The sequence below is a fragment of the Arachis stenosperma genome, chromosome 1 (genome assembly GCF_014773155.1).
Source record: "Arachis stenosperma cultivar V10309 chromosome 1, arast.V10309.gnm1.PFL2, whole genome shotgun sequence".
Taxonomy (NCBI): Eukaryota; Viridiplantae; Streptophyta; class Magnoliopsida; order Fabales; family Fabaceae; genus Arachis; species Arachis stenosperma.
Genome location: NC_080377.1, coordinates 130,530,271 through 130,544,379, shown reverse-complemented (window position 1 = coordinate 130,544,379; position 14,109 = coordinate 130,530,271). Strand labels below are relative to the sequence as shown.

The 14,109-nt window shown below is 38.1% G+C and overlaps 1 protein-coding gene across 1 annotated transcript; it reads left to right on the top strand.

Annotated features, from left to right (window-relative positions):
* Positions 1–667: 667 nt before the first annotated feature.
* Positions 668–4,480, top strand: LOC130979380 (probable inactive receptor kinase At2g26730). The gene is made up of 2 exons (XM_057902812.1): positions 668–2,315; positions 3,339–4,480. The coding sequence occupies exons 1-2, from the start codon at positions 1,022–1,024 to the stop codon at positions 4,004–4,006; spliced, it is 1,962 nt and encodes a 653-aa protein (XP_057758795.1). The 5' UTR covers positions 668–1,021; the 3' UTR covers positions 4,007–4,480.
* The last annotated feature ends 9,629 nt before the right edge of the window (positions 4,481–14,109 follow it).

Below are 14,109 nucleotides of genomic sequence, written 5' to 3'. Positions count from 1 at the left end.
ATCTCACTCTAAAATAAGCGGCATTTTTATTCAATAAAATTATCCTAAACATCTTATTTATTTTTTTAAAACGGTGATGACATTTTCATGGGAATTGACCAAAATGGTGTGAACAGAAAAAGAGGAAAGTGATGGAGAGCAGGACGGCTAATAAGATCCACAATGAATGAATGCTGAACGCGCTATGCTGTTATACACCAAGCTTGTCAAATGTCATCAAATCGCCACTGTCCACTCTCCAGTTCCGACGATCGCCGTCCATTTCACCAAGTCAAATAGTCAATGTTCAACTCTCATACAACCCAACCATAGTAAGTACTAATTAAGTAGTATCAGTAAGTATCTCACTCATTTGAATATCTCTCTCTATACGAAACACCAAGTCCCTACACCAGACACCATACAGCGACAACAAACTCCCTCTTTCTTTTATTTTGTCCTTCTTTTGCCCCTCTCTCCACTATATAAAATAAAAGCATCTATTTCTGTATCAACCAAGTTCTTTAATACTCTTAAATGATATCTTTACACGAAACACAAGAGCGCGTGGGATAAAACAGAGCATGAAGCGGTGAAAAAGCGTTGTAGAAAAACAATTTGACCGGAAGTAATTGGAAAAAGAGAAAAAGAGAAAGAAAAAAAAAAAAACGTCCGGAGTTTGGACCAGTGCCAGCGAGAGTGGTTTCTGTTTCCGTATCAGCTTTTCTTTTTCCTTTTTTATTTTTATTTTTTTATTGTAAATTTTTAACTTTTTAGTTTTTAGAGACCTCGTGATAATGCAGAGAGAGAGGGAGAGAGAGTGAAATCACAAAACAGAACAAAACCCTGTCATTGCTCTCTCTTCAGTCTTCACTCATACACACTCTTCTGATGGCATTCCGCCGGAAAACTCCTTCTTCCGGCGTGGCACCAAAACGCTCTTCTCCTCGTAAATAATATCCCAATATAGAAACGCACCACATTATTTTATTCTCAATCACTCTTCACAAAATCGAGCGCAAAAAACACGCACCCCCCGGCAATGGCGCTGATCTCTCGCAGCGTTACTATTGTCTTTTTCCTCCTCGTGATGGCAAGTTACCGGGTCAACTCGGAGCCAACTCAGGACAAACAAGCCCTCCTTGCTTTCATCTCGAAAACAAAACACCAGAATCGAATCCAATGGAACGCGTCCGACTCGGCCTGCAACTGGGTCGGGGTTCAATGCGACTCGTCCAATTCTTACGTGTACTCGCTCCGCCTGCCCGCCGTTGGACTAGTGGGGCCCATCCCTCCCGACACCATCGGCCGCCTCGCCAACCTCCGCGTTCTCAGCCTGCGCTCCAACGGCCTCACCGGCCAGATCCCCTCCGATTTCTCCAACCTCACCTTTCTCCGCGGCCTCTACCTCCAGAAGAATGAGCTCTCCGGCGAGTTCCCTTCCTCCGCCACTCGCCTAACTCGCTTGACTCGCTTGGATCTCTCCTCTAATAACTTCACAGGCTCCATTCCTTTCTCGGTCAACAACCTCACTCACCTCACTGGTCTCTTTCTCCAGAACAACAGCTTCTCCGGTACACTCCCCAGCATAACCGCCAAATTGAACGACTTCAACGTCTCCAACAACAATCTCAACGGCTCCATCCCCAAGACACTCGCAAAATTCCCCAAATCATCTTTCGCCGGAAACATAGATCTTTGCGGCGGACCTTTACCGGCCTGCAGCCCGTTCTTCCCGGCGCCGGCGCCCTCGCCGGGGGAAATTCCACCTGGAAAACCTGTTCACAAGAAGTCAAACAAACTATCCACCGGCGCCATTGTTGGAATTATCATCGGCTCCGTCGTCGGCTTGCTGCTTCTGCTTCTTCTACTCTTCCTCTGTCTCAGAAAGAGGCAGCGGCGGCAACCTGCTAAACCTCCGAAACCGGTGGTTCCTGTTGCCGCACGTGGAGTACCGGCGGAGGCAGGAACTTCGTCGTCGAAGGAGGACATAACGGGAGGATCAGCGGAAGCAGAGAGGAACAAATTGGTGTTCTTCGAGGGAGGAGTGTACAGCTTTGACTTGGAGGATCTGCTTCGGGCGTCGGCGGAGGTTCTTGGAAAAGGAACCGTGGGTACATCGTACAAGGCGGTGCTGGAGGAAGGGACGACGGTGGTTGTGAAGAGGCTGAAGGACGTAGTTGTTACTAAGAAAGAGTTCGAGATGCAAATGGAGGTTCTTGGGAAGATCAAACACGATAATGTGGTTCCTCTCAGAGCTTTCTATTACTCCAAAGATGAGAAGTTGCTCGTTTACGATTACATGTCCGCCGGCAGCCTCTCTGCTCTTCTCCACGGTAACAACCTTCTCTTTCATTTTAATTAATTAATTAATTCGACTTGATTTCTAGTACTGTAGTCCATTAGGCATTAGTGCTGGGTTTAGAATAGCGTACTTTCCTTATTGGTATTCGGTGTGTTCATACAGGAATTTCTTGACTGAATTGAATGGGTACAGCTGGTAATAGTTGTGGAGATTAGGTTATTTTTATAATTTAATAATAGTGTCATTGTTTAGCATATTATGTGTGCTTTTTAGGATTTGTGTTGGCGTGGGCTCGTAGATTGATGAATGATAATGGAGGTATGTGTGTACCGTATTAGCAGCAGTATTAGTGGCATCATGTTCATTAGTCTATATAAGTATATATTAATCAACGGGGGAGAATTGTTTATTAGTTTAAAGGAGGTGTATCGTGAGTGTGAAGTATCTAAAGCAGCATAGAGTGCGCTGCTTCTTGCTGCCTCTTAAACTATGCTTGTGAAGCAAACATTCTCAAACTCATAAGTGAGAGACAGTATCTTCATTCCCTTCAACTTAAACAAACAACAAACACTCATGACTCATCATAAACCAAGGACCCTTGTCTCACCGACAATTTTTTACGCCTTTTCTTTATTTATCCTCCTTTAAAGTGGAACAAAAAAGTCCCATACCCTACTGTACTAAAGCAGAGTAAAGTCACTTGACCGTGTAAGTGAGGGGGAGAAAAAAATCTACTAAAAAAATTCTGACCGCAAATTCTATTGATAGCTATGTCTTGAAATATCAATATGTGCATTTTTGTGGCCTCACGAAATAGTTGGATTGTGATATATATATTGGGCTAAACCGGTCATGGCATGGGACAAGAAAAATCAAAATACATTGTCGTTGCAACGATACTAGTAGACAATGATTTTTGATTGGCCAACATTACATTACTCAATGTGAATAAAACTATGTTACGGCACCTGTTATGTATTGCTATATGTGATTACAACTATAACCATAGTTTAACCACATGAATATCGTTATCAATGTATGTTTGTGACTCCAGGGAGCAGAGGGTCTGGGAGAACACCATTAGACTGGGACAACAGAATGAAGATTGCACTAGGAGCAGCAAGAGGCCTAGCATGCCTCCACGTGTCAGGCAAAGTGGTCCACGGCAACATCAAATCCTCCAACATCCTCCTACGCGGACCGGACCATGAAGCTGCCGTTTCAGACTTCGGCCTCAACCCATTGTTCGGAAACGGGGGCCCCTCGAACCGCGTGGCAGGCTACCGGGCGCCTGAGGTGGTAGAAACCCGAAAGGCAACCTTCAAGTCTGATGTGTACAGCTTTGGAGTGTTTCTGTTGGAGCTATTAACAGGGAAGGCACCAAACCAAGCGTCGCTTGGAGAAGAAGGCATCGATCTCCCCCGGTGGGTGCAATCGGTGGTCCGGGAGGAGTGGACGGCGGAGGTGTTCGATGCGGAGCTGATGAGGTTCCATAACATAGAGGAAGAGATGGTTCAGCTGTTGCAGATTGCAATGGCTTGTGTGTCTGTTGTGCCGGACCAAAGGCCCAACATGCAAGACGTGGTTCGCATGATTGAGGAGATGAACCGTGGCGAGACCGATGAGGGTTTGAGACAGTCGTCTGATGATCCTTCTAAAGGATCGGAGGGTCATACTCCACCCCAGGAGAGCAGAACCCCTCCCAGATCGGTCACACCGTAACTAAAACCATTATTCAAAGGATGAAAATAAAAAAGAAAAAGAGAAGGTTGTTGAAATCCAAAAAGAAAAAGAGGAAAAGGACAAGATAGGGTGGTGGGTCGCTCTTGAAAATGTGCCAACGTGGTGGGTGCGTTACCCAAGTGAATGAATAATGGCGCGCGCGCGCTCGCTTTAGTTCGCCTTTGGGTTCCGGTTCTAGGGTGGTCCGCTTGATGTGTATTTTTATTTTTATTTATTTTTTTCTTCTTTCTTTTTACTTTTATTAATTTCAATGATTTTTATAGGTGGGGTAACTGGGAGGGTTTGAATTGTTCATGAAGTGAAGGAGGAGGTTGCATGAACTGATTGAGATTTGACCATTTCATGAATTTCCCTTTGGCATTTTACACATTTTTTTTCTTCCTAGTATCAATTCTTTACTAGTTTTTTTTTTGGTCTTGTAAAATGAAGGCATATATTTCCCATTTGTCATGACATAGTTGTCCTGTGCAAGTGCATACTTTCAACATAGGGCTAGGAGCAGGCCAGTTGTCACATAAATCATTGCATGAAAGAACTGTGTATCCACGTCACATATTTAGTAGTATTACTTAACTGGAATTTACTGTATTAACTAATATTAAAAAAATGGATGGTTCAGCACGCGCGCATGTGAGTGGTCCGTTTTGTTATATGCATGTAAAACTGGCGTCACATGGCAATATGGCATGCAAGGAAATGGGTAATGGGAAATTGTGACAAATAAGGAAGATGATTTCATCGCTGGCGGGTCGGGTCCATCATATTCCATTGGTCTAAGAGGAGCTTTCTGCTGCCATTGTTCCCCGTTTCGTGTAGTCTCTTTACTTGCCCGGCCCCCTTTTTCCTTTACCCTACGCTCTACACATACATATACATGCTTCCTTTCATGAACTTTCTTATTAACTCGAAAGCTATTTATCAGTTAATTGTCTCTTTCGGACTGGCAACATAGTTAATTTTCTAATTAAAGAGAAGTGATTACTGAAGGAGCAGATTGATTAATGGTATTTATTAAAGGCGGCGTTAGAACTTAGAAGTAAAACAAAAACAAGTTTTACATGCAACGGAACGCGCTAGCTAGCTAGCTCATGCCTCATGGTGCTTGCGTTGTTCCGTCGCTTTCCTCTTGGGGATTGAGATTATTCAACTCTACTAGCTGACACGTCTCATTATTAATAGGAAGCTAAATTACGTCATAAAAAATATTATTCCTAAATTATTCACTGATGGTTCCATTTTAGCTTAGATAGAAGCTAATTAAGGAGGTTGAAGAGTCACGTGGTTTAGAGACACCGATAGACTTCTTTTTGGAGGGACGCTAAATTGACTGTTCCTTGTTTCCTTCCTTCCTTCCTTCCTTTTCTTTTCTTTTCTTTTCTTGGCTTTGTCTTGCTTCGCATTGACCACGGTAATTCTGCGTCTCCCTTGGCCTAATGTAATTAACAATGATTAGTTATCATTAATCATTACATGTTATTATGCACTTGAGTTAGTTTTCCACCGGGGCCCCTACTCCACCTGCTCGTTTACGTGTGTCACACTAAACTCTCAGCTCCAATCAGCTAACTAAAAAGAGCATCCAACTCCAATAAATATCACAAATATATATTTATTCAATTCTTTTTTTGGTGTCATTTATTCAATTCTTTGATATTCTATTACAAATTATATTTTAATACTAGAAGTGAAAAGTATACATATAAAATATCTATAGAAATAGTACATATAGTATTCTTCTCGTTCTTGCTTGAAGCTTGCTAGGTATTAAATAAAGAGTAATATTAGAGAAATAATAATTTTAAATTATATTATTCATAATTATATATTTATTATATCTAATATTACTCAATTATTCCAATGTAAAATAAGAAATACAAAATGAAATAAAAAATAATTAAAAAATACAAAATAAAATTATTTTAGTTTATTTTAGATTGATTTTGTATTTTCTATTAAACAATTTTGTTAAATAAATTGGGTAGCACAATGCAATCCTCGAGACATTGTTTATTTTGTTAATGTAGCCGTTAACATTAACGAAAATCTTTTAAGTTTCAATTAGATTGCTCGTATGGGAGTGGCAGCATCACTGACAAGTCACAAGTGCATGTTTCATTTGACCCATAAATAACCCAGACTGAAAATACTATACCTAGTTAGTAATTAATCTGATTAACTGAATAATTTAATCGTATACTCTCCATGCCTCCATAAAGTGAAACCAGAGAGTGCAATGTATATGAAAGCATGCATTGGAATGATGAATAATAATCACGCATATGGCCGGCTGGTATATACAGGGTACAATATTAGATCATAAATGACAAAGTTCATCAAAGTCGCAAGAAAAATCAAAGTATAAGGGAGAATGCATTAAACGTATCGTCCGATGTGAAATAACAAAACTAGATGTGATAAAAAGGTAGTGGAAGAAGAGAAAAATGTCAAATGGCTTAAGGTGTATACTAGATTAGGAATAGAACATTTACATAAGAGAAGTGTTAAGGCCTTAGGGGTCACCAACTTTTGTGATTTATAGTCATCAAGTAGTTATTAATGATGTTTTTAATAGTGTAAAATTTCATCCAATAGTAGTATAAGATTATTCACTTTCTTTTACTAATTACATACTGGTCAGAATTTAATAAAGTTGTTCCATAAACTTTTCCTTTACATAAAATGATTACATGCTAGTAACATTGAAAAAGGTAGTGCAATAAGTGGTATTACATATACGTTATAGAGGAGCCTTGGGATCTTAGGTTACTTAATCATAATTGCCATCCACATGATATATAAAATAAAAGAAAAAGTTATGCATGTCCATCTCATAAAGTAATACTCTCTGCCTCGAAGTGTTTTAGATTCCAGATTAGTGCCGTTGGTTATGGGGTTAGCTTTCGCAGCATTGGATGCATATTTGATACACATTGCTATATAAACACCAACAAAAACATGAGGCCAATAATAATAATAATAATAATAATAATAATAATAATAATAATAATAATAATAATAACAAATTATTCCTAATTTCCTATCGTCATCTTTTTTATTTGGTCTTTCCCGGCCACACTTTTTGTTGTATTTGCTTATTGTTTTTAAATAGCAATTTCCTACTTGATAATCCTTATTAATTTAACTAGTCTAATTACTCTATAATATAAACATTCAAAGAGTTTAATTTTGTTAGTTAGTACGTAAAAATTTATAATTTATACTTTTCACTAATTAATAAATTCTTTTTGTGGATGATTTGTTTGAACAGTAATAAACATATAAAGTAGTTAAAATGTATGTGTCCCTACTCCCTATGCTTTAAATTTGATTTGAGTCTAAAGTCATCATTTGAATTATTTTTTTCCTACTGAGGATTTTAGTAGGTTTGACAGTCATAATGTACTCTTCAGAAATTAGAACTAGTAGGGTTCAATTTGCCTTTGGAGATGAGAATGTGAAGTGTATGTGAACTAGAACAAACCTGTTTTCCCTTTTCTTTGGTTGGGGCATTGTTGTTGACAGTTACGTTGAGGAATTTATGCAATTCCTTTAGAATATGACTTATTAATTATATCATAAATTTTAATCTTGTATCTGAAATGCAAGATATGTATCATCTTTTATAAGAATGCCCAACTCACTCCATCAACTTTATTAAAATCCTTTTTCCCCCCTAATTTAATTTGTTTAAAAGATATGTTATAGATTTTGAATTTTGTATATTGCAAATCAGAAATATTTGGAAGCCAATAATAAAATAGCCAAAACAGTCCAAATTTATTATTTTTATGTCTTTTTTAAAGATAGTAGGTTATATTTCATTAATTATTAAAAAATAAAATACAAAGATATCTAAAAATAGGACAGTATAATAAAAGGTGGGAATTTTCTAAAACAATACACTGAAGGTATTCATCCAACGGTGCATGGTTGAAAAACGAAGAAAAATCTTAAAGAAGAAAGAATGATAAATCAAATTGAATGAAACTAAGAAATTGCTTCATGGAGATGACAATCTAAACTGGGAGTTCATTGGATTTCATGGAGCAACTTGACAGAACTTGCTAGAATGGCAGACGACATTGAAGCAGAAACTTCAAAAATTAACTTGATGAGGTTGGAAAACTCCAAATTAATATGATGATGATCAAACATTATTAAGATAATTAATTAGAAATTATTAATGCGATTATTGGTGCACATTTGTTGATTAGTAATTTTATTTATTGTAGATTTTGGTAATTGGGCATTAAGCAATGGAAAGCCCAAAATATTTAGCCTTGGTACAAAAATATTTTAATCATTATGGCTGCATTGTTATTATAATTGGGCCAGAAAAATCTTTAAGCAAGCCCAATTAAACCTTTGGTGAAAGACCAACTAGCTTGGTCCGAATTGAAAAGAAAGAAGGAAAGGGGTAGTGCTTAATTAGTTTTGGCTACTCACACTCCTTTTTGATGGAATTCAAATTTTATGAACTAGCTCTAATTGCCTTGGTAACATGAAAGAGAAAATGCAAGTGATTTGATGGCATTAAATGAGTTTTACACGTTACTAGGCAAAAAGCATGGGAAGTTGGTTTTAATTGATTTTAATTGATTTCACTCATTACTTCCAAAGCTTTTCTTTTCTCTTCTCTCTCTTCAGTTTTGGTCACATCTATCAGAGGAAGATGGAAGGAAGAATAAGCTATCAGATGAAGGAAGAAGAAGCTAGAAGCAAGAAAAGGGCTAAGGTGATGATGTCCTTAGCAAAAAGAAGATCTACAGTATGGTGTGGCTGAGATCTTTACCACAAAAGGTAAGATGTGGTGAGGAAGTCTCAGGATCACCATGTCTAAAAATGGAAGAAATCCAATTCGGTCAGAGAAGAAGATCTCTGGGGTATAGCTTGTCTCTACTTTTGTTTATCCATCACAGGAGGTAGCTACTGTAGCTACGTGGGGAATAAGCAGAAGATAGAGCAGATGGAGCTGTCAAGGATCAAGGGTTCATCAAAGGTCAGAAATCCTTCTTGGGGACCAAGTCAAGATGGAAGGCTCAGATTGATGAAGTTTGATGAGAAGGGATGACAGAGAGGTAATTGCATGTTGGTTTTTTCATTCGGTTCCCTCTCTCCTCTCTTTGACCGAATCGGATTTGATGATTGAAGAAGAAGAAGTTGGCTCGGTTCGACCATTTCAACCTTGGAGGCTTCCCCTTTTATAATAAGGGTGAACAGCTAGGGTTTGAAACAAGGAGAAAAGAGTGAAAGCACAGAGTTCTTGATGAGCGGATAATTTATACGCTTTTTGGCATTGTTTTTATATAGTTTTTAGTATGATTTAGCTAGTTTCTAGTATATTTTTATTAGTTTTTAAGCAAAATTCACATTTCTGGACTTTACTATGAGTTTGTGTATTTTTCTGTGATTTCAGGTATTTTCTGACTGAAATTGAGGGACCTGAGCACAAATCTGATCCAGAGGCTGACAAAGGACTGCAGATGCTGTTAGATTCTGACCTCTCTGCACTCGAAGTGAATTTTTTGGAGATACAGAACTCCAAATGGCGCGGTCTCAATTGCGTTGGAAAGTAGACATCCAGGGCTTTTCGAAAATATATGATAGTTCATACTGTGCGCGAGTTTTGATGACGTAAAATGGTGTCAAAACGCTAGCTCTCTGCCATTTTCTAGCGTCAAAACGCCAGAACTGGCATAAAAGTTGGAGTTAAATGCCCAAACTGGCACCAAAGCTGGTGTTTAACTCCAAGAGAAGCCTTTACACGTGTGAAGCTCAATGCTCAGCCCAAGCACACACCAAGTAGACCCAGAAGTGGATTTCTGCATCATTCACCTATTTCTGTAAACCCTAATAGCTAGTTTCATTATAAATAGGAACTTTCACTATTGTATTTTCATCTTTGAATCTCCGGATCATAGAGATGTTTTGGATATCACATTTTCATATTTGGGGAGGTTGGCCATTCGGTTATGCCTGGACCTCCAGACCACTTATGTATTTTCAACGGTGGAGTTTCTACACACCATAGATTAAGGGTGTGGAGCTCTGTTGTTTCTCGAGTATTAATGCAATTACTACTATTTTCTATTCAATTCAGCTTATTCTTATTCTAAGATATTCGCTTGCACTTCAACCTGATGAATGTGATGATCCGTGACACTCATAACTATTCTCAACCTATGAACGCGTGTTTGACAACCACTTCCGTTCTACCTTAGATTGAGCGTATATCTCTTAGCCTCCATTCTGAAAGATCAGAGTCTTCGTGGTATAAGCTAGAATTATTGGCGGCCATTCTTGAGATCCGAAAAGTTTAAACCTTGTCTGTGGTATTTCGAGTAGGATCTGGGAAGGGATGACTGTGACGAGCTTCAAACTCGCGAGTGTTGGGCGTAGTGACAGACGCAAAAGGATCACTGGATTCTATTCCAACATGATCGAGAACCGACAGATGATTAGCCGTGCGGTGACAGCGCACATGGACCATTTTCACTGAGAGGACGGGAAGTAGCCATTGACAACGGTGATGCCCAACATACAGCTTGCCATAGAAAGGAGTATGAAGGATTGGATGAAGGCAGTAGGAAAGCAGAGATTCAACAGGAACAAAGCATCTATATGCACTTATCTGAAATTCTCACCAATAAATTACATAAGTATCTCTATCTTTATTTTATGTTTTATTTATCTTTTAATTATTAAAACTCCATAACCATTTGAATCCGCCTGACTGAGATTTACAAGGTGACCATAGCTTGCTTCAAGCCGACAATCTCCGTGGGATCAACCCTTACTAACGTAAGGTTTATTACTTGGACGACCCAGTGCACTTGCTGGTTAGTTGTGTGAAGTTGTGAAAAAGAGTGAGATTACAATTGTGCGTACAAGTTGTTGGCGCCATTGTGTATCACAATTTCGTGCACTAGTTCTCATAGCTACCCAAGCTAATAGAAGTTCTTCTCCTTCAATGTGTTTCATGTTGTATTTTTCTGTTTAGTTTTGTCTGTCTTGAATCTCATGGTAAAAAGACAAACAAGTGTAATGTTTGTAAGAAAAAGCCAGTGAGCGAAAAAAGGCAGAGAGTACAAAATTAAAAGAAAAAGTCATAGATGTCCTAGAGATCCTTTGTACATCTGTGTTGTGTATCATGATTCTGTGAGAATTCCCTTGCAAGTTGGGTTAGCACTTTGCAGTTGAAAGCTTGGTAAGTGACAAAGTCAAGTTCAGGATTGGGGATAAATTCTGGACTTGTCCCAGATAGGAAGGGTAGTTCCTAGGGAGAATTGGTATTCGTAATCTGCATGATTATAGCGAAATTCCATCATTGTTGTGATGGAGACTGGATGTAGGCTGCATTGCACTTAGCAGCTAAACCAGGATACTTCTTGGTGTGATTCTCTCTCTCTTCTACTCCATTTCTGTTTCTGCTGCATAGGAGATAAAACTAAAAAATATCTCTTGCCTAGTTACGAGACAAAAAGAAAAAGTCTCTTGGCTAGGTACGAGACAAAAAGCAAAAATATCTCTTTAAAGTATTCTAAAAGACAGCAAGTGTTACTAAGCAAAAAGGGGCTAAGATTCAACTCCCCTTCTCTTAGCCACTTATTACCATCAATTGTTATCAGAGCTTGGTCTCAAAGAGATCAAGCTTTGCAGCTTCGAGAAAAGATCTAGATGGCAGAGAACAGTGGCTCAAATCTAGTGTCCTACAATCTGACAGAAGGGCAGTCAAGCAACAGACCTCCTCTCTTCAATGGAAAGAACTACACTTATTGGAAGGAAAGAATGAAGATTTTTGTGCAAGCAGTAGATTACAGACTCTGGAAAATAATCCTGGAAGGTCCTCAATTTCCAACCACTACAAGTGCTGAGGGAGTGGTCTCACTCAAAGGCGAAGCCAGTTGGACTGAAGAAGACAGAAAAAAGGTGGAGCTCAACGCCAAGGCTATCAACTTGCTCAACTGTGCAATCAGCTTCGAGGAATACCGACAGGTATCACGATGCACAACGGCAAAGAAAATCTGGGACAAAGTTCAAATCACTCATGAAGGAACAACCCTAGTGAAGAAGACCAGAATAGACATGCTGAACAGAGAGTATGAAATGTTCTCAATGAAGGAAGGAAAATCGATAGATGAACTGTTTGAAAGATTCAATATCATCATCAATGGTTTGGATGCTATGGGGATCACATATCCTGAATCTGTGCTTGTGAGGAGAATTTTGAGAAGTCTCACAAAAGAGTGGGAAACTAAGGCAATAGTGATATCTAAGAGTAGTGGTCTTGATTCTATGATTTATGATGACTTGAGAGGAAATTTACTTGTATTTGAAAACACATATTTGAAAAAAGATACAAAAAGAAACGGAATAGCTCTCAAATCTGTTACTAACCCTCAGGATGATGAATCCAGTGATAACTCTTCTGAAAATAAATTTGTTTTGTTTACAAAAAAAATTCAGAAAAATGGTGATACAAGGAAAGAAGCAAGGAAAGCAGCTCAAGGAAACAAAAGAAAGATTTCAACAAAGTGATCTGCTACAACTGCAAAGAGACTGAAAATTTCAAATCCGATTGCCCTAAGTTGAAGAAGGAGGAGAAGCCAAAGAAGGGAAAGAAGAAAGGACTGATGGCTTCTTGGGAAGACTTGAAAAACGACTCAGATGAAGATGAAGAATAAAAAACCAAGTTTCAACCGTGCCTTATGGCAAATCACATTGAACAGGAAGTATTTCATAACCCTGACACTGAAAACCTTCATCTCATGATAGATCACCTTTCTGAAAAGATTAGATGCTTTCTAAGTGAAAACCAAGATCTTGAGTCTCAAATCGAAATTCTTAAAGGTGAACATGGTTTTCTAAAAGAAAAATTGAGAGAAGCTGAAACCGCTGTTGATCTTGTTGAGGAACACAAGCGGTTGAAAGCTGAAATTAAAGGTTGTGAAAAATAGCATTCTGTAGTGGTATATCTAAACTATTTTGAAGAAAATGAGAAGTTGCTTAAAGAGGTAAAAGAGACTCAAAGAGGACTTAGCCACCTTTGCTCAAAGTTAAGAAAATTTAAATAAACTATTGGCTAGTCAAAAACCTCTGTATGATAAAGCTGGGTTAGGATTTCAGAAAACTGAAAAATTTGTTAAGAAACCTTCTTTTGCAAACATGGTATCATCCTCTAATGATATAAGGTTTGAAAATCCAACAAACTTTGTAAAAACAGCAACTCATAGATTTTGTAAATTATGCAACCGAAATGGACATTTTTCCATTCAATGCTTTTTTATTGAAAGAATGATTGAAAACAAAGTTTGTAAAATTGTTTGTAATTACAATGGCTTGGGACAAAGAAGATGGTTTAATGTCAAGGGATCCAAAAATATTTGGATACCTAAGGTCACTTGAGCTTATTTTGTAGGTGTGCCTAGCATCCAAGCGGAAGGACAACATGTGGTACATGGATAGTGGATGTTCTAGGCATATGACCGGAAAGACAACCTTCTTCATTAAACTTGATAAATATGATGGAGGGTTTGTCACTTTCGGTGATAATGGTAAAGGAAAGATAGTGGCCATAGGTAAAGTTGGTAAGAGCTTTTCTTCTTTCATAAATGATGTTCTTCTTGTTGATGGGCTGAAACACAATCTACTATGCATTAGCCAATTGTGTGATATTGGACATGAAGTTATTTTTACGAAATTGGATTACTTAGTTATTTGTAAAAAATCTGGAAAAATTTTGTTTGAAGTTAAAAGGTGTAACAATGTGTATGGATTGACTCTTGAGGATTTAAAAGATAAAAAAGGTAACATGCTTTACATCACTTGAATCTGAAAAATGGCTTTTGCATAAGAAATTGGGTCATGTAAGCATGTACCAAATTTCTAAGTTAGTTAAGAAAAACTTGGTGAGAGGAATTCCAAACATTAAATTTGATAAAGATATTACTTGTGATGCTTGTCAATTAGGCAAACAAGTAAAATCCTCTTTTAAACCAAAAGATGGAATCTCCACTAAAAGGCCATTAGAAATGTTACATATTGATCTTTTTAGTCTTACTAGAACTCAAAGTTTAGGAGGT

Bases quoted from the DNA above. Each gene is read 5' to 3' on its own strand.
- LOC130979380 (XM_057902812.1), top strand. From the start codon at position 1,022: ATGGCGCTGATCTCTCGCAGCGTTACTATTGTCTTTTTCCTCCTCGTG. The intron at 2,316-3,338 runs GTAACAACCTTC...TTGTGACTCCAG, and splicing joins CCTCTCTGCTCTTCTCCACG to GGAGCAGAGGGTCTGGGAGA.